Source organism: Formica exsecta, unplaced genomic scaffold (genome assembly GCF_003651465.1).
Source record: "Formica exsecta isolate Colony F162 unplaced genomic scaffold, ASM365146v1 scaffold175, whole genome shotgun sequence".
NCBI lineage: Eukaryota > Metazoa > Arthropoda > Insecta > Hymenoptera > Formicidae > Formica > Formica exsecta.
In genome coordinates this window covers 14,507-39,724 of record NW_021849067.1, presented here as the reverse complement: position 1 = coordinate 39,724, position 25,218 = coordinate 14,507, and the positions used below count along the sequence as shown (strand labels likewise).

General features: G+C 41.2%; 3 protein-coding genes across 3 annotated transcripts in view; 2 read left to right on the top strand and 1 right to left on the bottom strand.

The window, feature by feature from the left end:
• LOC115233461 (hillarin) overlaps nt 1-5,717 on the bottom strand; it is a 43,843-nt gene extending 38,126 nt beyond the window's left edge. Inside the window, 1 exon segment of the mRNA XM_029803901.1 lies at nt 5,096-5,717. The gene's annotated coding sequence lies outside the window, so the exon portion shown is untranslated.
• Nucleotides 5,718-7,738: 2,021 nt separating this feature from the next.
• Nucleotides 7,739-11,749, top strand: LOC115233450. Its single transcript, XM_029803882.1, has 3 exons — nt 7,739-7,808; nt 10,544-10,633; nt 10,838-11,749. Exons 1-3 carry the CDS (start codon nt 7,803-7,805, stop codon nt 11,255-11,257), a joined length of 516 nt encoding a protein of 171 aa, XP_029659742.1. The 5' UTR covers nt 7,739-7,802; the 3' UTR covers nt 11,258-11,749.
• A 1,735-nt stretch (nt 11,750-13,484) lies between these two features.
• Nucleotides 13,485-25,218, top strand: part of LOC115233451 — a 22,432-nt gene continuing 10,698 nt past the window's right edge. The window contains exons 1-13 of the mRNA XM_029803883.1: nt 13,485-13,558; nt 13,949-14,038; nt 14,243-14,641; nt 15,861-16,046; nt 16,398-16,625; nt 16,937-17,403; nt 17,884-19,037; nt 20,763-21,064; nt 21,206-21,301; nt 21,899-22,039; nt 22,438-22,803; nt 22,879-23,062; nt 23,866-25,214. Of these exons, the coding sequence (XP_029659743.1) occupies nt 13,976-14,038; nt 14,243-14,641; nt 15,861-16,046; nt 16,398-16,625; nt 16,937-17,403; nt 17,884-19,037; nt 20,763-21,064; nt 21,206-21,301; nt 21,899-22,039; nt 22,438-22,803; nt 22,879-23,062; nt 23,866-25,214 (4,935 nt within the window). The 5' untranslated portion in view covers nt 13,485-13,558; nt 13,949-13,975. The remainder of the gene's footprint in view (nt 13,559-13,948; nt 14,039-14,242; nt 14,642-15,860; nt 16,047-16,397; nt 16,626-16,936; nt 17,404-17,883; nt 19,038-20,762; nt 21,065-21,205; nt 21,302-21,898; nt 22,040-22,437; nt 22,804-22,878; nt 23,063-23,865; nt 25,215-25,218) is intronic.

Below are 25,218 nucleotides of genomic sequence, written 5' to 3'. Positions count from 1 at the left end.
ATATTCATTTTTATCCGTGTTTTATTAAATCAATATTTGAAAAAAATACAAGAAATAATATTTGAAAAAGTTAATGCAAGTTTGAAAAACTTCAAATATTATTTCAAATAAAAATTACCGATAATTTTTTCAAAATTGTTATTTTAATGAACCAATTTTTGCGTTTAAAATAAATATTTTTTATATATTTCTTTATATATATGTGTGTGTGTATGTGTGTATTTCTATGAATTTCACGGAAGATAGGTGTGCGTCTGGTGTGTTTTCAAATAATAATTGATTTAAACGGAACTATTTAAGTGGCTATTTTCAATGGCCTGTATTCGAAACGTGTCCACTATAGTCGGTAAACGATTGGAACAATAGCACTTGCAACACGCTATTAGCAATGCATTCATCAAACACGACACGTGCCTAGCCTCCGGTTTTCTTTCCCTCTCTCTCTCTCTCTCACGGTACAGCGAATTGGAATTTTTCGCAGCCAATTGACCGAAGGGTCGGGTCGTTCCCCTTTTGTAGTTGTAACAAATTTTTACTGCGATGAAATCAATGCACAAATCGCAGCTGATCGCGATTTCACGATGACGCGCGCCATACCAATGGAACGTATCGGAAAGTTCCTCTTCCGAAAAGCGAGGTGCACGCACCGCCATATCGGGAGAAAGGATTTTGTACACGTCGCGACGCGTATATCGCGGTCCTCGCACATCGCGGCGAGGTATGAGCTAATTCTTTGTAAATGAGGCCACGGTGTGCATGACCTGCTCTCGCCACTGCGAGATATAATAGTTTGTTACCCCGCACACAGACGACTCTGTACAAAATTTAGATGTATTGAAAAGAGAAAAATATACTTTTCCTGCTATTATTTTTATTTAGAAATAGCATTAAGAATAAAAGATGTATCAAATTTCTATATCGAGATGTAAATATATATACTCTTTTAAATGGAATTAATGTATTATTACTGATTAGCAGTATTTTCAATTATAGGTATAGCACTGCAAGTGAAATCTCATTGAGGAGAATCAGTTAGCAGTAGTAAATGTTTGAATCAATGATACTTTTAAATAACCGTCTTATATATTATAATATTTAATTATAATATATATATTATAATATTAAATATAATATATAATATATTATAATATTTAAATATAATATATGATATAATATATATAATTCATTTTTTATATAATATATGTGTGAGATCAATTTATAATCATATATATTTTGTTAAAGAAATAGTTTGATCGAGAATCTTGTTCATTTTTTGCGAGTTTATCACATCTTACGAATAAACAAGTATAATATAATTCTGAATTTGAATATTAGTTATACAAAATCTTACTGTGTATGCCTTTAGCGACACACGGAGGAGCAAAGTGTGAGTGTTTTCATCGAAGATCAGTGACATACTCACCGATCTTAGGTGAAATCTTGTCGCTGCTTTAACCAGTGACATTTTCATTGATTCAATTAAAGAGAGTATTTCCGCGTAACGTAGAAAGAAACGAGGTAATTGACATTGATCGATTTACTTATTTTTATGCTTTACTATTTTCGCGTTATCGAATTTCCCATTATAATACGATGCATAAGTAGATACGGTCATTACCATCCGGCTCGAAATACACCGCTTCATCAACGAGAGCTAATGTTTATACTTGTTATAGCGCCGCGCCGTATATAAGCCCAGTATCTATGCCGGTAACTGCCGGCGATGGAACTAATAATGCGTAATATTGATTATGACGTAACTGTGTGCCCGATAACGCTAACAACGTCTCGCATCGAGTTACCGATGCATACGCGATACTCGTGCAGACAGGTATACGAGTCCTGTTATTCGCTAACAGAATGTGATAAATTAAATGCGTCGCGGTTCGCGCGATTCTTTGATACGTCCCCCGTCGTGCGGGCAACAACTATATTTCAATAGGACGATAAATTTTCGTAATGAAATGCTACCCGATTAACGAGCCGGACCGATCTGCCCGGTCGAGAGAGCGCGCGCGCTCTTATAACGGAAATAACACGTCTCATTAAACTAGGCGTTTTATTTTGCACGCCGCGGCTGATGAAACGCGGGAATTGTAAGATTCTCGTCAAACTTGATCAGCGCGAGTGATTTTTGCACGAGCGATCGCAGGTGTGGATGGTAAGAGCCTTGATAAGCTGATAATAATATTTCGATAAATAATTTATTTTCAAGAAAAAATAGCAGTAACCACATATATTTCCCGTATATAGTTTTTCGATAATGAATGCAATTTTGAACCAATATTTTTATTGAGATATCAGTTTCTGAACAAGATCTAATTTTAAACGGAATAAAATTTTTTTAGCATGTTGCATATCATAACAATAGCACATTAAATTACATTAAAATAGCCTCTTTTTACAACTTTAAACGTTTTCAATTTGGGACGTGATGGAGCTAATTTCTGAGACTATCAATCATCGAGAAAACTACAATAAATGTAATTATCTGCCTTTTTGTCGATCTTTTATTAAAATACAAAAAGATTTCAAGCGAAGCTTGAACAAGAAGACGCGTATTAAAAGAAACGTACATCTCTAATCTTAGACCTACTTGATAAGTGCCGTACAAGATTATTCCTTACTTCCAAGATCTATCGACAACTGGGAGAAACTTTCAGGCTCAAGTTTCATTACTTTCCATTCACCTAGATCCGTCCCTGGTCGACGACCATCCGCGAGAGTCCGCGCCTTTTGCGTACGCCGAGAACGGCGACTCTCCGTGGAATGCGATCGGAGCGGCACGATTATGGTGAATTGCATAACTCCGGAGTGAGAAACGGGCAGCCGGCAAATGCGATTGGTCGCATAATACGATCTCCTTTATAAAATCGCGCCCGTCTTCCGGCGTCATTTATCGCTCGTTAAAAGAAGAAGAAAAAAAAAGAAGAAGAAACAGGTTCGCGATGGCGCGGAATAATAAATATCCGCGCCTCGGACGAGGGAAGAATCGCGCGGGACCGAAAGAAAGCTGTTACATTTCGGAAAGTAAGAAAGAAAGCGAGACGCGTGTCGCGAACGCGAAAATTATTTACGCGCATTCCTCGCGCGCGTTGGTTTTATCGCGCGCGATAATGCCCATTCGACTGCCCGTGTCCCCATTCTCTGGCCCACCTTCTCCTAGATATTTCACGCCCGTCGCGTCGATCGCACGCGCACCGGGTCCTTCGCCATCGAAATGCGCGTGTGTCTCGCCGTGCCACGCACGCACACCGACTTTATTACGAGGTAAATCACGGGGAATGCGGCCGCGATTCGGATATATGCGCGAGGAACCCTGTTTCGCCGAGACAACGAAATAACGGGATGCGTCGCGCCAATAAGAAAAGAAATATCGCATGCGATATCATTAATCTGATAACAATAGCTCGTGTAGGTTTATCGAATTTTTCTAGCGATTTATCGAGCGTAATAAAAAAAAAAGAACATTCCATATATTATATCTCCAAAGAGTACGCGTTGTGTGCATTTATGTAATATCGAAAGATTCATGAAAACGACGTTGCCATTTGTGTCGTTCTAATTGACGCAACGTAAATTTAACGAGCGATTTAACATCAATATACCTCGGCATCCTCCGCGATCAGGATATTAAAATTATTTCCGTTTTGATATTAAACTTTCATTACAGCTTTGATTAACGAGGTAAAAAGTCAATTAAAACGCGTAAAACGCGTGACCGGTAAATAACGGTCTCTTAATTTCTTATTTAATTATGAAGATGGAACATATTATTATTCCGATGGTTAAAGCGAGACGCGTGTCGCGAACGCGAAAATTATTTACGCGCATTCCTCGCGCGCGTTGGTTTTATCGCGCGCGATAATGCCCATTCGACTGCCCGTGTCCCCATTCTCTGGCCCACCTTCTCCTAGATATTTCACGCCCGTCGCGTCGATCGCACGCGCACCGGGTCCTTCACCATCGAAATGCGCGTGTGTCTCGCCGTGCCACGCACGCACACCGACTTTATTACGAGGTAAATCACGGGGAATGCGGCCGCGATTCGGATATATGCGCGAGGAACCCTGTTTCGCCGAGACAACGAAATAACGGGATGCGTCGCGCCAATAAGAAAAGAAATATCGCACGCGATATCATTAATCTGATAACAATAGCTCGTGTAGGTTTATCGAATTTTTCTAGCGATTTATCGAGCGTAATAAAAAAAAAAGAACATTCCATATATTATATCTCCAAAGAGTACGCGTTGTGTGCATTTATGTAATATCGAAAGATTCATGAAAACGACGTTGCCATTTGTGTCGTTCTAATTGACGCAACGTAAATTTAACGAGCGATTTAACATCAATATACCTCGGCGATCAGGACGATCAGGATATTAAAATTATTTCCGTTTTGATATTAAACTTTAATTACAGCTTTGATTAACGAGGTAAAAAGTCAATTAAAACGCGTAAAACGCGTGACCGGTAAATAACGGTCTCTTAATTTCTTATTTAATTATGAAGATGGAACATATCATATTATTATTCCGATGGTTTTGATAATATCTTTCAACTTTTCATCGAAAAAATTTACGAGATTTGAAATACCAACGATATACGCAGTTTGGAGTACTTAAAATTTGTAGCGCGATGAACATCGCGATACGTCCATTGACGCTTCAGGCACGTGTCCTAATTTTAGTTCTACGACAGATTTCACACACATCCGTCGTAGATGAATAATCACCGAATCTTAAAGAATACTCTCTAGAAAATTTCTCCGATCATTCATAGAGATCTGCGAATAGATTCAATCTTGGTAATTTGCGAAGCTTATTAAGTACAAGAGGCAGATAATCAAATAGGTAAATGTGTCACTATGAAAAGTTTCAGAATCGATGCATGGTCATGTCGAATGATAAGGGCAACAGATGATTCATAGATAACTACGAATAACCGTGGCGACGCCCGCGTACGCACGTTTGCCTGAATTCCGCTGCGCGGTCGACTATCGAAAACCGCGGAATGGCGATTCCGCTCCGGGTAAAAGTGGAGCAAACGTTGTTCCATTCGAAAATGCGAATATATCTTGCGCTGATACGTACGTCCTCATAATCTTCGCTTCGTCCCCGAGCGGTATTGATGACTGGTTCCGTGACTGCCAGGCATGTCTCTCTCTCTCTCTCTTTCTCTTTCCTTCTCGACTCGTCTGGTCCTCCGGAATCTGGCTCTGGTCACCCCTATTCCGCGACCAGGTAAAAGATCGCAGACGACAACGAGCCTCGAGCACCGCGTACCGACGACCGCGCGCGCGGTATCCTCGCGGTCCCCCTCGATCCACCGATTATCTCCGCACCGCGCATCGAAATCACCAGCGAGCGCCTCGCTCCGTTTCGCGGGTCGCGGCCAGGAAAAGAATAAGAAGGAGAGGAACAGAGGGTACCGCCGAGATATTCCACCTGTTTCAACGATCGTACTTCGCGATATCGATCGCCCGCATCGATGGAACGCACGCGTCGAGGAGATCCCGCGTTTCCTCGCGTCTCTCGCGGATTACGCACGACGACGACGACGACCACTTTCGACCATCCAAACGCGCGACAAATGTATCTGACACGCTTTCGGCTTGTCCGTCGCCTGGAATGAGGTCTCGGCACTTGAGGCGAGGCGGCCCCGCGAGTCGGATCGGGCCTGAATATCGCCACCTGCCTCCGACGACGTTCCGGGAAGGTCTGAGGTGAGAGAAACGGCCATTTTGAGGCACCGTCAACGGATCGCGCAGGTGGCGCTAGGAGGTTGGAGAACCGATCTGTGGTGTCCTACCTGCGTTTTACCTGCGTAACGGTCACTCTCACGCGCGCGCTCACCTGGCGAGGATCTGGGCGCGGATACGTACGAAGGTGTACTCTGCGAACGGATGTTGCTTTCTCACTGTCTCACTCTCTCTCTCTATCTTTACAACATAGATTTCTTTTTGTCGGATAAAAATAGTAATAAAATATTTTCAAGTCTATAAATTTTTTCTGAAATATCACACGTTTTAATATATTTGAATAATTTTAATATTTTTGTTTTTTTCATAATTTTAACTCTAACAATCCAACTACAAATCACAACAAGAGATAATCAAGATATTATATAAAAAATTACAAGAAAGAACAAAACGATAAGAGATAAATTTCTATGTGTTAAATTACCACATGTCTGAGTGATTTATTGATTGCATTGATCTATCTTAATTACAAAATATTATCTTTTACATTAGATTTCCAATTAGATACATTGTGATTGCGACAATACAAAAAGACTTCTTATTTATATCCAAAATACAAATGAAGCACAAATTGTGATCAAAGTTTCATGCAATAGGTATTATGTAATGACTTAATGTAATGACGTAGCATAGTGATTCGACAGATGTTGGAATAGATACACGCAAGGACGGATTACATGTAGTTAACGAAACTGTTGACAGAATTCAATATAGCGGACTATTTACTAGCTATGGTAATCGCGACTTATGAATCGTGAATTTGCAAAATTTGCATTAAACGCGCATTGAATGCTACTTATCCTTAAAACGAATTGCTCGCTTCCTCCGAGCCACCATTTCTAGGCAGAAAACGCAAGATCAGCGCACAAAAGCGCGTGTGTGCGCCTACACGCGTGCGTGAATGTTTCACATACGTGCGTGGGAAGCGATTTTACAACCAGTGATGCAATAGGAAGGTAACGAAAGATTACATATTACTCCAACGTTACTGAGAGATTCGTACGAACTCCGTCCGTTACACTCCATTTGATTCTAATGTTTGTGGGAGTCTATCTTTGTTTTATAAAAAAGGAAAGGAAAAAATCATAGATACGCAGATCTTTTTTTCCCACACATGAAACAGTCAATTGGATAATATTATAATGTAGATTAACAAACCTGCTTAATAGAGTTATATTGTATTTAATTGGGGCGTGATAGGCAAATAATACTTTCCTATGACCATCGTGAATTTTCACGGTGACACAGCAAGGTGTGCCAACAAATTTACCATGTAAATTTGCGGACTGGACATAAGTCAGCTACGCGACCAGTCAACTTTGCGCCGACATTCCGTTAGCATATGCCCACACGATTTGCATAATTACAGATTTCTTGGTGTTACATATTGAGAGATGTGTTGTCTATTTCTACCTCCTCCAAAAATCTTTTTATCTCTTAGGGGATAATAAGTTATTTTTAAATTAATTTTAAAGAAATTTTTTAGAATTTTAATCTGGATTTTATAGTGACTAGAACACTATCTTTTTTGGAAAATTGATTTGAGCATAAAAATGTTAAGAATTTTTTTGATATCTCGTAGGGTACTACCCAGAATTCTAAATAAAAAGCCGGAAATGCAAAAAAATCCATCCCTCCCAATACTTGGATATATCTTTATACGACATACAAAAAATTGTGCAAAACTGTCATGCAAAATTTAAAATCGTCTTTAATATACTCCATATCGCGATAGAAACGTCCCGCGGCGGTTATCAACGTTTTCGAGAAAAGTGTCGAAATAAACCCTAAACTACCGTAGAGCTTCTAAAGCGACGCCTGTTCTAACAAATCCAAACTACACGACAGATATATTTACGCGAACGGGGAGACTCGCGCCGACAAGGAACGGTGGCAACGATCCAGCGGTCGTGGTGTTACGGAAATAGATTTTCGGCGGCGAGATGCAACGCCCGCCAAGCGAATCGGAGAGGCCAGTATCGCGGTGACCAGTTCCCGAGGAAAACCGGAAGAATCGAAGCGCCGCCGAGGTGTCCCACATGAACGTGAGTGCCGATATCCGTCCCACGAGAGTGCAAGCCCCGCGGTGCTATCCTTCCTCGTGCATCGTTTCCTCCATTCGGTCGACACCTATTTGCGATTCTCGCCGACACTCGGGAGACCCTCCGTAACGGTTATTCCATACCGTCGTGTTATTGCCGTTTTTCCCCTTCGTCTAATAATTGAAAGAAGAGAGCTGCTCTCCCTTGCGATAAAGACAAGAACAGAGAGATGCGATTTGCTCTATATGTATCTGAGATAATCGAAAAATATAAAATCATAGCGATATCTTTTTTTTTCCAATAATAAAATTCGTCAACAATAAATGTCAAGAGTGAATCGATCGATTGAGTGCTTCATCTCAGACACTATACGGATAATCTAAATCGGTGCTCGCGTGGTGCATCAACTCCGGAATGCGCACGATGCGTTAGAAAATACACGCGTAGAATGTGCATATAACTTTGTCCGTGAGATCCAATACGGATCGCCACGAGTGCTTTTCGATTTTAAGACCGGATGAAATCGATTAAATTGCTTTCTGCACGCCTTGAATATCTTTTATCGTGCAAAGGATTACCAATTATTTATGCCATGCGATCGAACGCGTGTCGTAGAAAGCAACTATTAACATATATCTCTGTCCGTCTGTTTCTTTTCTATAAAAAATATCCATATTATATATCCATACTATTATATTATTATATTATAAAATAAATCCTCATAGAAAATCTTTGCATTCGAACACGATTTAATTGTGACAAAAAATTTATAGAATGAATATATAGTTTTAATATTTATAATTTCGAAATATTCTGTTTGCTAAAAATAAAAATAAATATTTATCTGGAAAATAATTATTTGTTGTATTGTTATATTCAAGTTTTTGCTTCGCGATTGTCAGTCTTGTAAAGCCGCATTTACGCAGTTATCTTCTCTATGCGGGTACCAGTCTATTTTCTCTAAAATGAGAAGTAACGTAACAAAAGAGATAAAGCGTAGAATTCTCACATCGCACATGCGGAAGGATACGTTGGTCAATTAACGCGTATGCGTTATCTGTAACTCGTGCTCCGACTGTCTGACAGTTGCCTCCGGTTTAAGAACTCTTATCGGGGTTGCACCTTGCATACTAATCATTATTCAATTATTCGTAACTATGCGTTATCGTGCATTATTGTGGGAAATGTGACGAAAACATAAGCGGATCTTCAAGTTGCATCGTGCTCTGGTTCTAAACACTATCGAAATGTCGCGAGACGTGTGGGAAAGAAGTTTTACGGATAGAAATTCTCTCTTGGATAAACTAAAAATTGGATGATTTCCAACTTGCGCATAGACGTGTGCAATTTCAGCGAGAAATAGTCTTGCGATGAACATTCAATTTACATTTATCTCTTTCCTCTTTTTATTTCGTCACGCTTTGAAACAAAATATATAAGGGTGGAAAGAAATAAAATTGTGTGGAAAGATTAAGAAAAAGATATTTATTTCTAACAGAGTATATAAAAATATAATAATCGCGCGTTGTGCACATATATTTGTTTAATTGCAACAAGATTCAACTATCAATTTCCTTTTCGATATCATAATATTATATTATGAAAAAATTTTAACAAGAGCATTATAAGATACAATTTGTACATCCCTCATGTGGATTTTCGTGGATTCATCGGGAATCCTGCGCTGCGCAAAATAGAAACAAAAACATCTGCGCTGCGCGAAGAGAACAGAGAAGTGAACGTTCTAAAGATATACAAACGGCTCTAATTCAAGAAACTAATTCTCATCTCGTCGCGTCTCTCAAGCAAAAGCTTCTCGGGACGTGGCTACGTTCGCAGTTTGCTTCGTTTGGCTAAGATTACATGCACAGACGTCTTCAATCGATCGAGCTCTCCGGTATAATAATAAAAAGCACGATAAGAGGAAGCGAGTAGGAGGAAGATGAGAAACTTTTAATAAATAAATGCAAGTTCGTAGAATATTTCTGAAGCCGATTTATATATTTGAATCCTCCGTTTCCTATTTAATTATCATTCCGTCAGAAATACGCTGAGAAATATCTCGAATTTAAATTCGTTATGAGACGCGTTCGATATTTCACGTAGGACGAAAGGTATCATCGTCGCTGTCACCCACGCGGAGAAAAATAGTGTCGCGCACACACACCACGCTGCTCAGCTTTATTTCTAGACGCGGAACACGCCGCTTTTTCCCGGCCGTAGAAATAGATCCCCGGTCGGTCCCAGCTTCCGGCGTTCTGGATCGCCGGTCTGACGTCACGCTTTCCCCGCGACGATGCCTACTTTGGGAAGAATTTATTACACGGCCGAGATTATTCGGAGACCTCGTAAGCGCGAGCCTACGAACTGCGATGACATCAATTCACACTTGGCACTGTTATGGCGGTAGAAGACTGCCAGGCTTCTTCGAAATCATCTAGGCTTCGAGATTTTTAGCTCGACGAAATACTCAACTCGGTTGTTTGCGCGCTTTATATTTTTATATGATTAGGCTCTTCGAAATATATTTACAACCATGATTTTTTAAATATTTAATAGCTGTACCTTATATGTTTTGCATGCATACGTTTGCGAATCTCGTAAAAAATATTAATTTTCTTTTTACAAAAAAATATTGCAACATTTTGAGTAATAAATGTGACAAAAATGCTTCTGAAATAAATTACTTTATCGTTTTGAAAAAAAATTGTTCACAAAATTTTGCTTTTATTTTCTAGAATCCGGGAGCTGAAAAATGGCGACCGATGGCCATATCAAATCCGTCCACCAAGTTGCGGATGGCGAGATCCATGCCCCATTGGGTTATGGTACGTTTTTCTCTTATTCAGTCATATTATATGTTTCCATCGATTGCTTCGATTTTTATAATTATTCCTTTTTCACGTTTGCCGAAATAATTTGCTCCGTGTAACCTATTTTTTTTATTTTATTCCTTTGCAACGAACAAATCAATTCGTTTGAATATCGATACAGCATTAATCTCTAAAGACGTATATATATATTTAAAAAAGGCGCAGCAGCAACAGCGAGAAACGGATCAGCAGCAACATCGACCCCCAACGCCCCCAAAAATTCCACCACCGTCGCTCTCGGGGGATTGTGGTGACCCCGACTACGAGATCATCGAGTTCCCGACCCAGAAACCACCCTCGACACCCCAGTGGAACGTCGGTAAGTGCGCCCTGTGCGGCACCGAGAACGTGTTTGCGCGATGCGACACGTGCCACGAGAACTTCTGCGAGGCCTGCGACGACATGAATCACAAGCATCCGAAGCGGAAGGGCCACGTTCGCAGGAGGATCCTGACCGACAACGCGTGCAGGAGCAGACCGCCGCTTCCCCCTAAAGGGGAGAACCTGTCGTATCCGCCGCCGGTGCCACCGCCGCGAAGACATCGCAAGGCCACTCAGGTAGGCTGCATCCTCGCCTGAAACTGCGTCCGTGAAATCTTGTTCCAGGCAAGATCGTTCGTGCGAGTCCTACCGCACGAATCCTACCCCAGCCAAGGATCCTCTCTCGGAAACCATTCGAGCTCGATGGAGATCGGGTTGCGACTGGCGAATTTCGACCATCGAGCTTTCCATCTCTCGGCGACTTTGGATCGCCGAGATTGGATCGGTTACTGACTCACGGAAGCTGTTTTATCGTCCTTTATCCAACCTCGTCTCCGTCGCGCCGGATGCTCGTCGAGTCGAAATGCTTTCCCCCTCCTGACGAACAAAATGCCACGATTTTTACGACGTGGTTACAACATAATGACGTAGCTTTTAACTCGAAACGTCACACCGAGGCAGCCGAGAGCTTTCTCATCGTCCTCTTGCGAGCTTCAAATAATCGTTAACGTGTTATTTTCTCTCTTTACATTTACTAGATTTTATTTTACGTTCAGACTTTATTGTACACATGTTATCGTTGTTTTTTAATACACCATGTTACCGCAAAACACTGATGCCGTATTCACTGAACCTGTTCTCTCTTTCAGTTTCATCGTTGACGTAATGACGCGGAAAAGACGGACGTGGCGCGTCGGCGCCGTCGTAATGTCAGACATTTGTCATGCCGTGTAATATCGGATCGTTTACCGCGAATGATTTCCGCGGGGTGCGGTGAATATGGCAGGTTACGGTGAACACGGTGAACACGTCGAACACGAATAGAATGAATATATAGTTTTAATATTTATAATTTCGAAATATTCTGTTTGCTAAAAATAAAAATAAATATTTATCTGGAAAATAATTATTTGTTGTATTGTTATATTCAAGTTTTTGCTTCGCGATTGTCAGTCTTGTAAAGCCGCATTTACGCAGTTATCTTCTCTATGCGGGTACCAGTCTATTTTCTCTAAAATGAGAAGTAACGTAACAAAAGAGATAAAGCGTAGAATTCTCACATCGCACATGCGGAAGGATACGTTGGTCAATTAACGCGTATGCGTTATCTGTAACTCGTGCTCCGACTGTCTGACAGTTGCCTCCGGTTTAAGAACTCTTATCGGGGTTGCACCTTGCATACTAATCATTATTCAATTATTCGTAACTATGCGTTATCGTGCATTATTGTGGGAAATGTGACGAAAACATAAGCGGATCTTCAAGTTGCATCGTGCTCTGGTTCTAAACACTATCGAAATGTCGCGAGACGTGTGGGAAAGAAGTTTTACGGATAGAAATTCTCTCTTGGATAAACTAAAAATTGGATGATTTCCAACTTGCGCATAGACGTGTGCAATTTCAGCGAGAAATAGTCTTGCGATGAACATTCAATTTACATTTATCTCTTTCCTCTTTTTATTTCGTCACGCTTTGAAACAAAATATATAAGGGTGGAAAGAAATAAAATTGTGTGGAAAGATTAAAAAAAAGATATTTATTTCTAACAGAGTATATAAAAATATAATAATCGCGCGTTGTGCACATATATTTGTTTAATTGCAACAAGATTCAACTATCAATTTCCTTTTCGATATCATAATATTATATTATGAAAAAATTTTAACAAGAGCATTATAAGATACAATTTGTACATCCCTCATGTGGATTTTCGTGGATTCATCGGGAATCCTGCGCTGCGCAAAATAGAAACAAAAACATCTGCGCTGCGCGAAGAGAACAGAGAAGTGAACGTTCTAAAGATATACAAACGGCTCTAATTCAAGAAACTAATTCTCATCTCGTCGCGTCTCTCAAGCAAAAGCTTCTCGGGACGTGGCTACGTTCGCAGTTTGCTTCGTTTGGCTAAGATTACATGCACAGACGTCTTCAATCGATCGAGCTCTCCGGTATAATAATAAAAAGCACGATAAGAGGAAGCGAGTAGGAGGAAGATGAGAAACTTTTAATAAATAAATGCAAGTTCGTAGAATATTTCTGAAGCCGATTTATATATTTGAATCCTCCGTTTCCTATTTAATTATCATTCCGTCAGAAATACGCTGAGAAATATCTCGAATTTAAATTCGTTATGAGACGCGTTCGATATTTCACGTAGGACGAAAGGTATCATCGTCGCTGTCACCCACGCGGAGAAAAATAGTGTCGCGCACACACACCACGCTGCTCAGCTTTATTTCTAGACGCGGAACACGCCGCTTTTTCCCGGCCGTAGAAATAGATCCCCGGTCGGTCCCAGCTTCCGGCGTTCTGGATCGCCGGTCTGACGTCACGCTTTCCCCGCGACGATGCCTACTTTGGGAAGAATTTATTACACGGCCGAGATTATTCGGAGACCTCGTAAGCGCGAGCCTACGAACTGCGATGACATCAATTCACACTTGGCACTGTTATGGCGGTAGAAGACTGCCAGGCTTCTTCGAAATCATCTAGGCTTCGAGATTTTTAGCTCGACGAAATACTCAACTCGGTTGTTTGCGCGCTTTATATTTTTATATGATTAGGCTCTTCGAAATCTATTTACAACCATGATTTTTTAAATATTTAATAGCTGTACCTTATATGTTTTGCATGCATACGTTTGCGAATCTCGTAAAAAATATTAATTTTCTTTTTACAAAAAAATATTGCAACATTTTGAGTAATAAATGTGACAAAAATGCTTCTGAAATAAATTACTTTATCGTTTTGAAACAAAATTGTTCACAAAATTTTGCTTTTATTTTCTAGAATCCGGGAGCTGAAAAATGGCGACCGATGGCCATATCAAATCCGTCCACCAAGTTGCGGATGGCGAGATCCATGCCCCATTGGGTTATGGTACGTTTTTCTCTTATTCAGTCATATTATATGTTTCCATCGATTGCTTCGATTTTTATAATTATTCCTTTTTCACGTTTGCCGAAATAATTTGCTCCGTGTAACCTATTTTTTTTATTTTATTCCTTTGCAACGAACAAATCAATTCGTTTGAATATCGATACAGCATTAATCTCTAAAGACGTATATATATATTTAAAAAAGGCGCAGCAGCAACAGCGAGAAACGGATCAGCAGCAACATCGACCCCCAACGCCCCCAAAAATTCCACCACCGTCGCTCTCGGGGGATTGTGGTGACCCCGACTACGAGATCATCGAGTTCCCGACCCAGAAACCACCCTCGACACCCCAGTGGAACGTCGGTAAGTGCGCCCTGTGCGGCACCGAGAACGTGTTTGCGCGATGCGACACGTGCCACGAGAACTTCTGCGAGGCCTGCGACGACATGAATCACAAGCATCCGAAGCGGAAGGGCCACGTTCGCAGGAGGATCCTGACCGACAACGCGTGCAGGAGCAGACCGCCGCTTCCCCCTAAAGGGGAGAACCTGTCGTATCCGCCGCCGGTGCCACCGCCGCGAAGACATCGCAAGGCCACTCAGGTAGGCTGCATCCTCGCCTGAAACTGCGTCCGTGAAATCTTGTTCCAGGCAAGATCGTTCGTGCGAGTCCTACCGCACGAATCCTACCCCAGCCAAGGATCCTCTCTCGGAAACCATTCGAGCTCGATGGAGATCGGGTTGCGACTGGCGAATTTCGACCATCGAGCTTTCCATCTCTCGGCGACTTTGGATCGCCGAGATTGGATCGGTTACTGACTCACGGAAGCTGTTTTATCGTCCTTTATCCAACCTCGTCTCCGTCGCGCCGGATGCTCGTCGAGTCGAAATGCTTTCCCCCTCCTGACGAACAAAATGCCACGATTTTTACGACGTGGTTACAACATAATGACGTAGCTTTTAACTCGAAACGTCACACCGAGGCAGCCGAGAGCTTTCTCATCGTCCTCTTGCGAGCTTCAAATAATCGTTAACGTGTTATTTTCTCTCTTTACATTTACTAGATTTTATTTTACGTTCAGACTTTATTGTACACATGTTATCGTTGTTTTTTAATACACCATGTTACCGCAAAACACTGATGCCGTATTCACTGAACCTGTTCTCTCTTTCAGTTTCATCGTTGACGTAATGACGCGGAAAAGACGGACGTGGCGCGTCGGCGCCGTCGTAATGTCAGACATTTGTCATGCCGTGTAATATCGGATCGTTTACCGCGAATGATTTCCGCGGGGTGCGGTGAATATGGCAGGTTACGGTGAACACGGTGAACACGTCGAACACGATCATTCTCGCACACGATCACGATTCTTTATCGACGACGCATCAATCCGTATTTTCTGTGCACACCGTTACAGATACCATCCTGACTGATTTTCACACTCGGTGTATCGATTTCTTTTCAGCATGTACGTACTAGACGGACTGGATCATCCATAGCTGTGAACCTGCCATGTCCAAAATAATAATTTCACGACGTTTGACTTACAAGATTTTTGTTTGTAATATTTTTTACGCAAGTCTCTGTTTATATGTATTTATTTATTTATTTTTATATTTTTTGAGAGGAGAATCTGTGTTTTTCTAGAGATGTGATTTCTTTTCCATCACAGTCACGATTAACCATATATTTGACGTTTTTCTTTTTTAATGATATATCAGCGCAGTTTCGCATATGAACATCTACAGTCCTCGACAACACCCCGAGCGCTGTTCCTTCATTCACGATATTCACGTAATTAAGTCCAAGTTTCGCGCTTAGGCTAAGTCGGCGCTAGCCAAAGGCTCTATACATCTCCCTTTGCTCGACAAGGTCGGGAGCTTGAAGCGCAACCTTGCCAACCCGAAAGCACCGCCGGATTCAAGAATATCGAAATCTACGAATACTTTAAACTCGTCCACCAATGATACTTCAGGATCAGGAACGGACAAAATGACTACTCTACAAGTAAGAAGTTACATAGATTTTTCTTAATTGTTAAAGAAAACAAATTGCCTTTACATTAAAAACATTGAATTTAGGATATATTTCTATGAAATTATAACGATTAAATGCATTTCATCAAATGGATAAGATAATTGCAGAATCAAATAATAAATATTTGTATAGATTTAATTATTCATTAATTAATTCGCAAAAATAAACTTTTAATTTTTATTCGATAATTATTCGAATGATAAAAATGTCTCATTTTTATGCACTGAAAATTTTAGATACGGATATTTCTTTTTGCTACCATTTGCATCATATTATGATTTAGTGATTAAAATTGTGTATCAAAAACTGAACTATTTTCAGGAAAGATACAGAAAATACCAGGAGGCGATGAGAGCTCAAGACGCAAACAGGCGACGACATCCGTCTTCGGACACCTCGAGGGATACTTTGAGCGGAAGACCACTTAGCTTAGGCAGCTCGAAACCGGCACCACCGCTCCCACCTCCGCCTCCACCTAGAGCTATGATACAATCGGCCAGCGTTTGCGATTTAACCGCTGCTCACATGTGGAATCCGGGAATGCATCAGGTATATTTGATATTCTCGAACAAGTGTTTTGTGTTTTCATTTTTATTATATTAATTTTTTGTTTCTGATTAATCATCAATTTTAATCAAACAAACAAAGTAGAATAATTAAAAAATACGCCAAAAATATAAATATAATATAATTCTGGATTAACTGGTTAATATTTTAATGTTTTAATGAGTTATACAAACTGAAATAGATATATTTAGAAATAGAATATTCTTGAGAAAAATTCGTTTTATGTAATGGTGAAATAATGATATTTTTTTAAATAAAATAAAATATTATATATAAATAAAATCATTTTTCAGGCCCAGTCAATGGCACATTTAGGACCCGGCGGCATGCCGATGATGTGGTACCCGCCGACCAACTCCTGGGACGTATCGATGAGCGGTTCCACCGTGAGTCTGCATCATCCAAGCATGTGGGGATATCCCATGGGTTATCCGTCGGCACAGATGCTGCCTCCGCATTATCCGGGATCTCTTTCTAGAGCGCATAGTCCGGCTAGAAGTATTAAATCCAGTAGAAGATCGAGGCAGCCATCACCATCCCCCAGTCTGAAATCTAAAAAGTCCTACGCTTCAAGATCACGATCGAGAAGATCACCCGGATCACCATCGGACGCGAGCTCCGAAAACTCCGATGAGTCTGATATAGACGACAGACTCTCCCGAGGGTCCAGGAGTAGACGCGGCAGTGTATCCAGAAGCATACGACAACGAAACTATCACGACGACGATACCAGAAGTCTCATGTCTAGAAGTCGACGAGAGTAAGTTAAAAAAGAGAAATTAAATAAAAATTACATATTTTTTGAAATATCCATTTTAATTTTATTTAATTAATTAAATGTTTTTCTAAAGATTTTACATAAATATTTTATTGATATTATTAAAACTATCATTTTATAAATACTCGAGAGTAAAATTCAGAAAGCAAAGAGTTTCTATAAAATTTCATGTTTAAATGAAATAAATTTAAATAGACATTGAAAAACATTTTACAAACAATTCTATCGATATAAATCGTTTATACTGCCGTGTTTTGACAATAAAATTTTGAAATTTTTCCATTTCCAAACTTTGTTAGTAAAAATACTTATATACACTAACATATATCCTACTTTTCTTCTCTAGAATGATTAATTTTTTATGATTTTGTAGAATCTCTCTCTTAATTTCTGCTAAATATAGACTTAGTTTTATTAATATTTAAGCTTGCAATCATACACGTTCACTTTTCGATTTTTCAGGAGATTAATGTCCGAGGAGAGAGTAATGAGTACTGAGGATCAATGGTCTGAGAGTCCATCTAGTAAACAATACTCGACGCCTTCGAGAAGCTACGACGTTCGCTCGGTTTCCAAAATAGATCGACTGGAACGCGTACAAAACGGAACTTATCGCGATCGTCGAAGACGAAGCACCGACGACGAGTCCTCCGATCGAAAGATCAACGCGCCGAGCCGAACGCGAGTGACGAGCTCGTCCAACGACCAGTTCGAGAGAGGGGAGAATGCATTAAAGAGAGCGTCGTCCCTTCGTAGGGACATAATGCTGGATGATCATCGTCGCGATTCTCGTAGATCATCCTTCGAGAGTGACGGTCAGGCTAGGAAGACACCTTCTCGAGATGTGACCTCTCCAAAGAGGATACCTGGAGAACGAACGCGCCTTTTGGAGAGACAGACTTCTCAAGGAGATCCAGATAGAGACAGGAATCGCACAAACAAGGATGAAATCGAATCACGCTCAGCGAGAAGAGAACAGCAGGTCCGTGACATCTCGCGAGAGCGCGAAATCCGTAGATCTTCGCTTGAATCCGACAGTCAAGGTCTTAGAAAAACATTTTCCAACGAAACACCGATAAAAAAACACGAGGAAAAGACGACCGGTGATCTTCAAGATCGCCAGCGATCGATCGAGAAGAGTCAACAGCTCAAGGATTCCATACGGACCGCAGAAGCTCAACAGCAGAGACAAGATAGCGATATAAAACAGCAGCAGCAGCACTTGCAGCAGCCGCAGCAGCCGCTACTGCGAAGATCTCAATCCCGAGAGGATCCAAAGACGGCAAAAAGAGACGCGGTCGAAAATGCATCATCCAAGAAGATCGCTTCCAACGAGACGATCGGCTTGATGGAAATCCCGAAGGAGGAGTGGGCCTGCGAGCACTGTACCTTCATCAATAAGATCAACGATCGCGTCTGCGTGGTCTGCTGCAAAACCAAGAGTAGCGCGTTACCACCGACCACCCCGAACGACGATCCAGTCGAGTTGCAAGCGCCGAAAAGTGAAGCGTTGAGCAAGATCGGCGATCCCGGTCCCGATCTCGAGAAGCGGATCAATTTGTTAAAGATCTCTAACAGCGAAGAAAGCGGCGACAACGGATCCGTCAAGAACAAAGGTAGACCGAAGCGCAAAATCAGCTTTTCCTTCGGTACCAAGTTATCCAAGTGACGTTTCCGGGATCCATGCTCGTTCTCCCTCTTGCCTCTCCCCCCTCTCCCCCCGCATATTCTCATCCAAAGAAATGCAAACAACCCAGATTATATTTGTACGTGTCTCTTCTTTTTTTTTTCTCTTTCCTTTTTTATACGCAAAGCAGTGCAGTCACGAACCACCTCTACAACTAGAGTCAACAGCTCAAGGATTCCATACGGACCGCAGAAGCTCAACAGCAGAGACAAGATAGCGATATAAAACAGCAGCAGCAGCACTTGCAGCAGCCGCAGCAGCCGCTACTGCGAAGATCTCAATCCCGAGAGGATCCAAAGACGGCAAAAAGAGACGCGGTCGAAAATGCATCATCCAAGAAGATCGCTTCCAACGAGACGATCGGCTTGATGGAAATCCCGAAGGAGGAGTGGGCCTGCGAGCACTGTACCTTCATCAATAAGATCAACGATCGCGTCTGCGTGGTCTGCTGCAAAACCAAGAGTAGCGCGTTACCACCGACCACCCCGAACGACGATCCAGTCGAGTTGCAAGCGCCGAAAAGTGAAGCGTTGAGCAAGATCGGCGATCCCGGTCCCGATCTCGAGAAGCGGATCAATTTGTTAAAGATCTCTAACAGCGAAGAAAGCGGCGACAACGGATCCGTCAAGAACAAAGGTAGACCGAAGCGCAAAATCAGCTTTTCCTTCGGTACCAAGTTATCCAAGTGACGTTTCCGGGATCCATGCTCGTTCTCCCTCTTGCCTCTCCCCCCTCTCCCCCCGCATATTCTCATCCAAAGAAATGCAAACAACCCAGATTATATTTGTACGTGTCTCTTCTTTTTTTTGTCTCTTTCCTTTTTTATACGCAAAGCAGTGCAGTCACGAACCACTCTACAACTGGTTGTTCTTCATCCTTCGATGTATTCCCTTGGATGAATAATAAAGAGACATGGAAACTGTTTTTCGTACAAGGCTACAACGGGACCAAATGCATAGTCGTATTTGAAATTCGGCCATCTATCGCGTTCATGTCTGAGGCACTATATTATTCATTCAAGTGATGCGACGGTTTCAAGCACGAGCGTGCATTTGGCATATGTTCCTTTATTCCGGGGCGAACCATCGATGGAAATCACTGCCAAAGCACTTGGCTCGGCGATATTAGAACGCGTCAACGCATAGATTTATTTATTTCAAGATAAACTAAAAATTTCACGCAACAATAAATTTTCTAAAGTTTTCTTGAAAAATTAATTGCCCAGCTGAAATTTTACATGTTAATTCTAAATTCAAATTATTATAATAATACAATGTTAAATTATTAATAATATTCGTAATGGTGCTGATTATATATGCAACATTAGCAGATTAATGGCTACATTAATTAAACAATATCTTGTACAAACAAAATATTTTTTTTGTGAAATTTTTCAACGGATTATTCATCATTCCTCTTTCATCTTTTTCTCGATTTCTAAAAATGAAATGAAAGCGTTATAAATGCGCTTTCTTGGATGACCTTGAGAATGATAATATAGTGAGAATGAAAATAAGTTGTTGGACACTTAGCAACAACTATCTGATCATTCAAACTCTACAAACTGTCTATTTAAAACTACAATTGTGTAAAATTATATAATAAAATAAAGTAACTTTTACACTAAATTATGAAAAAATTTTGTGATTTACAGATGCAATCGTTACAGACGATAATCCTCTCGTGGAGAATTCTGAAGCTACGATCACGGCCTTAGATTCGCGAGCAGAAGAAGTGTCATCGAAACTGGCGGACGCAGCATCATCGCCGATTGCTGAGAATTTGGCAGCAGCAGCACCATCACCATCAACGTTACCGTCTTCTTCGACTACAAATATCTCCAAAATAGATACGAACGCGACGCTGCGGGAGGAAAAGGCCACGCGAGGGAAACTTTTAAAGAGTCAATCGGTGTCTACGGGAACATCTCCTCCACCCCAGAATATCTCGACTCAAGTAAGTCTAAATATATCATCTAAAGTATACCATCTAAATAAAATAATATTTGCAATCGAAATATTCTATGAACGAATACGAACAAACAAATTTTATATAGATAGAAGATTACAAAAATAATATGTGTATAAAATATTTTAGACCTACGACTATCTCCCTGCGAAAGGGACTCTTGGAAGATCCGCATCAGTGGCAACGTCAAAAAGTTATCTGTATTACGATGACAGCGACGGAGAGGTGAGCGTAAGACTGTGAATGAATTAAAAAACGTAATTCAAGTTTAATTAAAATATTGAATAAGAGCAAAAGAAATGGATCAGTAATTTGATAAAACAAAAATGTCAATTAAACATATATATATATATATATATATATATATATATATATATATATATATATATATATATATATATATATATATATATATATATATATATATATATATATATATATATATATATATATATATATATATATATATATATATATATATATATATATATATATATATATATATATATATGTTTAATTGACATTTTTGTTTTATCAAATTATAATTAATTATATATACAATTATGTTTTCTATATTTATTTATGCATTTTATATTTACCATATTTATTTTATATTTATATAACAAATAAATTTTACATATATGAATTATAATGAATATTTGAAAGTGATGAATAAGATATAAGATGTATAGGTATATATAAAGATTAGAAGACTTGTTGGATGCCGATCATCAAGTAAAATACTCTTTCAAAAGATGTCTTGTTTCCGCGTTCGATCTAGTAGCGCTCTAGTGAAAAGACAAGGCGGAGCGTCTGTTTCAGGAGCAAACCAGATTGGCGAACAGTCCCGATCTGTATCCGCGGATGTTCCAGGAACAGCAGCTGATGATATCCGGTCAGAGAAGCAGAGAACGGACCAGAAGAAACTCCATCGACTCGTCCCATCTCTATTATCGTTCCAGGGTAAACTCGCTTACAAGCCAAGCCTCACGGATTTTTCGTTGTATACCTTGTCGATTCTTAACTCAACCCAGTTGCAATAATTAGCCTCGGTGTGAACGTAGGCAGGATGATACTTTTATTTATTTATTTTTTTTTTTTAGCATAGTCCAACCAAGCTTAAATAGATGACTTATCGTGTATTTATCACGCTTATTCACAAAATGCGTTTTCAGCTACAACTAAATATAGTTCTAATATTAATCTAGACAAGCATTTAACAGCAAAGATAATCTACGACGGTGGAGCCTCTGCAGTTGTGACTAGCCATAAATTAAGTAACACCGTCTCTATAGTATCATCTCATTTTTTCGTCGATTTCAATAAAACGATCTCCAATAGCGGCAATTCCCGCATTTCAGGAATCCAGCCAACCGAGATATGCGGAAGCAGGTCCCAGTTCCGGCCAGCAAGGGGGAGTTTCCACGTTGACCCGTCAGGGATTGGAGATCGTGGAGCTCCTGCGAGAAGCCGAGAGGCAGGGATTCACCACCGATGACGTTCAGGTCGCGTTGGCGCAAGGCGCGCCGAATCCGATCGAGTGGCTTCACACGCAGTGGCCGCATCTGGTGGAGACGGTACGGGTCCTGGTGATCGCGCAGGGCAAGGAACTGAGGGAGAACAGCATCGGCGTCCTATCGCCGGCCGAGGCAAGAGAGGCTCTACGATCTGTCAAGGGCGACGTATGGAACGCTGTCGCGACGGCTATTCGGCGCAGACAGCAGAAGGTGCGTATAAAATGAGCACGCGCAGCTCTTTGATCGATAAGCGATCCGATGTGATCCCCTCTCGATTGTCGACAGTGCCAGCAGATTATGACGAAAGGAAACTTTGCGCTCGCGGACGTTGTTAGAGCTCTCGATAACAATGCCGGGATCGAGGACGCCGCTTTGCTCGAGCTGCAAAAGAATCAGCTCAAGCCCTTTTTAATGAGGATCTGGGGTCCTCCGGTCGGGGTGGAGAACGACGAGGCTGCACCGCACGAAGGTCAGTCGGATGCAGCCCTCGAAAGAAACTAATTATTTTTATTAATTTTTAAATTATTATTTTTATTAATTTTTAAATTATTATTTTTATTAATTTATTACGATTTCCAATATTTTTTTAGTATTACTTTAGATACATCAATATTATTTTATTTAATATTTTATCGCGCTGTTAAAGATATAAAAATGACTTTCGGATTATATTTTATATTAAATCTAGAATATATAATTTTTACTAATTATGATAATTTAATATTTATTATATACATAAAGTTCTCTATAAGCAAATCGCGATTTTCTCTGCGCGAAAAAAGCATCACTTCTTAACTTTTTATTAAGAAATAAGTAAAAATAATTGATCGTGCACCGATTTTTTCTTTTTTTGCTGCAGATGCAGCGAGTGCGGTCGGTGATGGGACGGGGGCGGGATCCGTGGAACAAGTTGAGAATGTGTCCGATACGGAGGCGCGGAAGCAGGTAATGTCACCAATTGTTGATCATTTCGTGGCGTTGCAGGCCGACTTTCAAAAGCAACTGGCGGCCCTCAGAGAACTGACCGATAACTGGCGACACGAGAAAGACCTCCCGAATAAACTGGGTAATAATAAGTCTGATAATCTGTACGACCGCGCTGACGTATAATTTTTACTAATTATGATAATTTAATATTTATTATATACATAAAGTTCTCTATAAGCAAATCGCGATTTTCTCTGCGCGAAAAAAGCATCACTTCTTAACTTTTTATTAAGAAATAAGTAAAAATAATTGATCGTGCACCGATTTTTTCTTTTTTTGCTGCAGATGCAGCGAGTGCGGTCGGTGATGGGACGGGGGCGGGATCCGTGGAACAAGTTGAGAATGTGTCCGATACGGAGGCGCGGAAGCAGGTAATGTCACCAATTGTTGATCATTTCGTGGCGTTGCAGGCCGACTTTCAAAAGCAACTGGCGGCCCTCAGAGAACTGACCGATAACTGGCGACACGAGAAAGACCTCCCGAATAAACTGGGTAATAATAAGTCTGATAATCTGTACGACCGCGCTGACGATGATAATAGCACTGTTCTAATCGATGCAAATCTGGTCCCAAGGGCCGTACAAGAAGCCCCCGATGTAGCGATGCCGGGCGATCTTGTTACGCGGCAAAGACAGGCAACCGTAGATTCGCGGGAAGGCTCGAAGCGCTCAAAGTTGAACGCTACGAAACCGTCCGACGAGGGCCTGGATCAAGTAGATGCCGCGTTGCACACCGAAATACCCGCGACAACGACGATAATCGATGATCTCGCGAGAGAGAACGCGACAGACTCGACACTCTCGCCCGAATACTCCTCGAGAAACGACACCGCCGACCGTTCGATCGGTGAAACCATTGTTGAAACCATTGTCGTACGAATGGCCGGATCATCCGATCCGCCAAAACTCGACGGCGACGTCGACGCAAAACGATCGCGCGAGGAAGCGAGCGAAACGCGACGCGTCGACCTCGACCTCGACGTTTCGACGATATCGATCGACGAAACGATAGAAACAGCGAAGCAAGTTTCACCGAAAGAAGTAGAACAGAGAGGATTATCGTCAAATGTTGAGGTTCAAGTATCCTCCTCCTCGCTTGGAATTTCTGCGCCCGACACAACGGATACGGAACCAGGTCAGTCCTCTTCTCCGCAAACTTGGAGTGCTCCCGAATTACTTAATATAACGGAACATGCTGCAAACAACGAGTCACTCGTCCAAGTTGGGAAGTCAACGGAATTGGACGAAACACTTCGCATCTCTTTCTGGGATTCGAGTGCTCCCCAACAAGAGGCCGATATGTCGCAGCAGCTGTCGCGGAATGATGTCTCAATCGCGGCGAGTGCATCCGGAAAGGATCTTTCCACGACAGAACGATCCGATCAACATGTCGCGAGGAAAGTTTCCGGGCAGAACGACGAGTCGTCGCAAGTCCTCGCGATGGAAGTTTTGATGTCAGCCGTGAGATCGCTGCCGGAGCAGTTTTTGACGCCCTTCATAACGGCGATGCAGGTCCTGTCGCCCAAGAAAGGTGATGCTGATGTAACGACCGCTGACGTACGATTTATGAACCAATTAAATACTTTACGCAGCATAAAGGTCGAAGAAACAGCCGAGGCTGAGACAAACATCGACGCTC

Bases quoted from the DNA above. Each gene is read 5' to 3' on its own strand.
- LOC115233450 (XM_029803882.1), top strand. The intron at 10,634-10,837 runs GTACGTTTTTCT...TATTTAAAAAAG, and splicing joins CCATGCCCCATTGGGTTATG to GCGCAGCAGCAACAGCGAGA.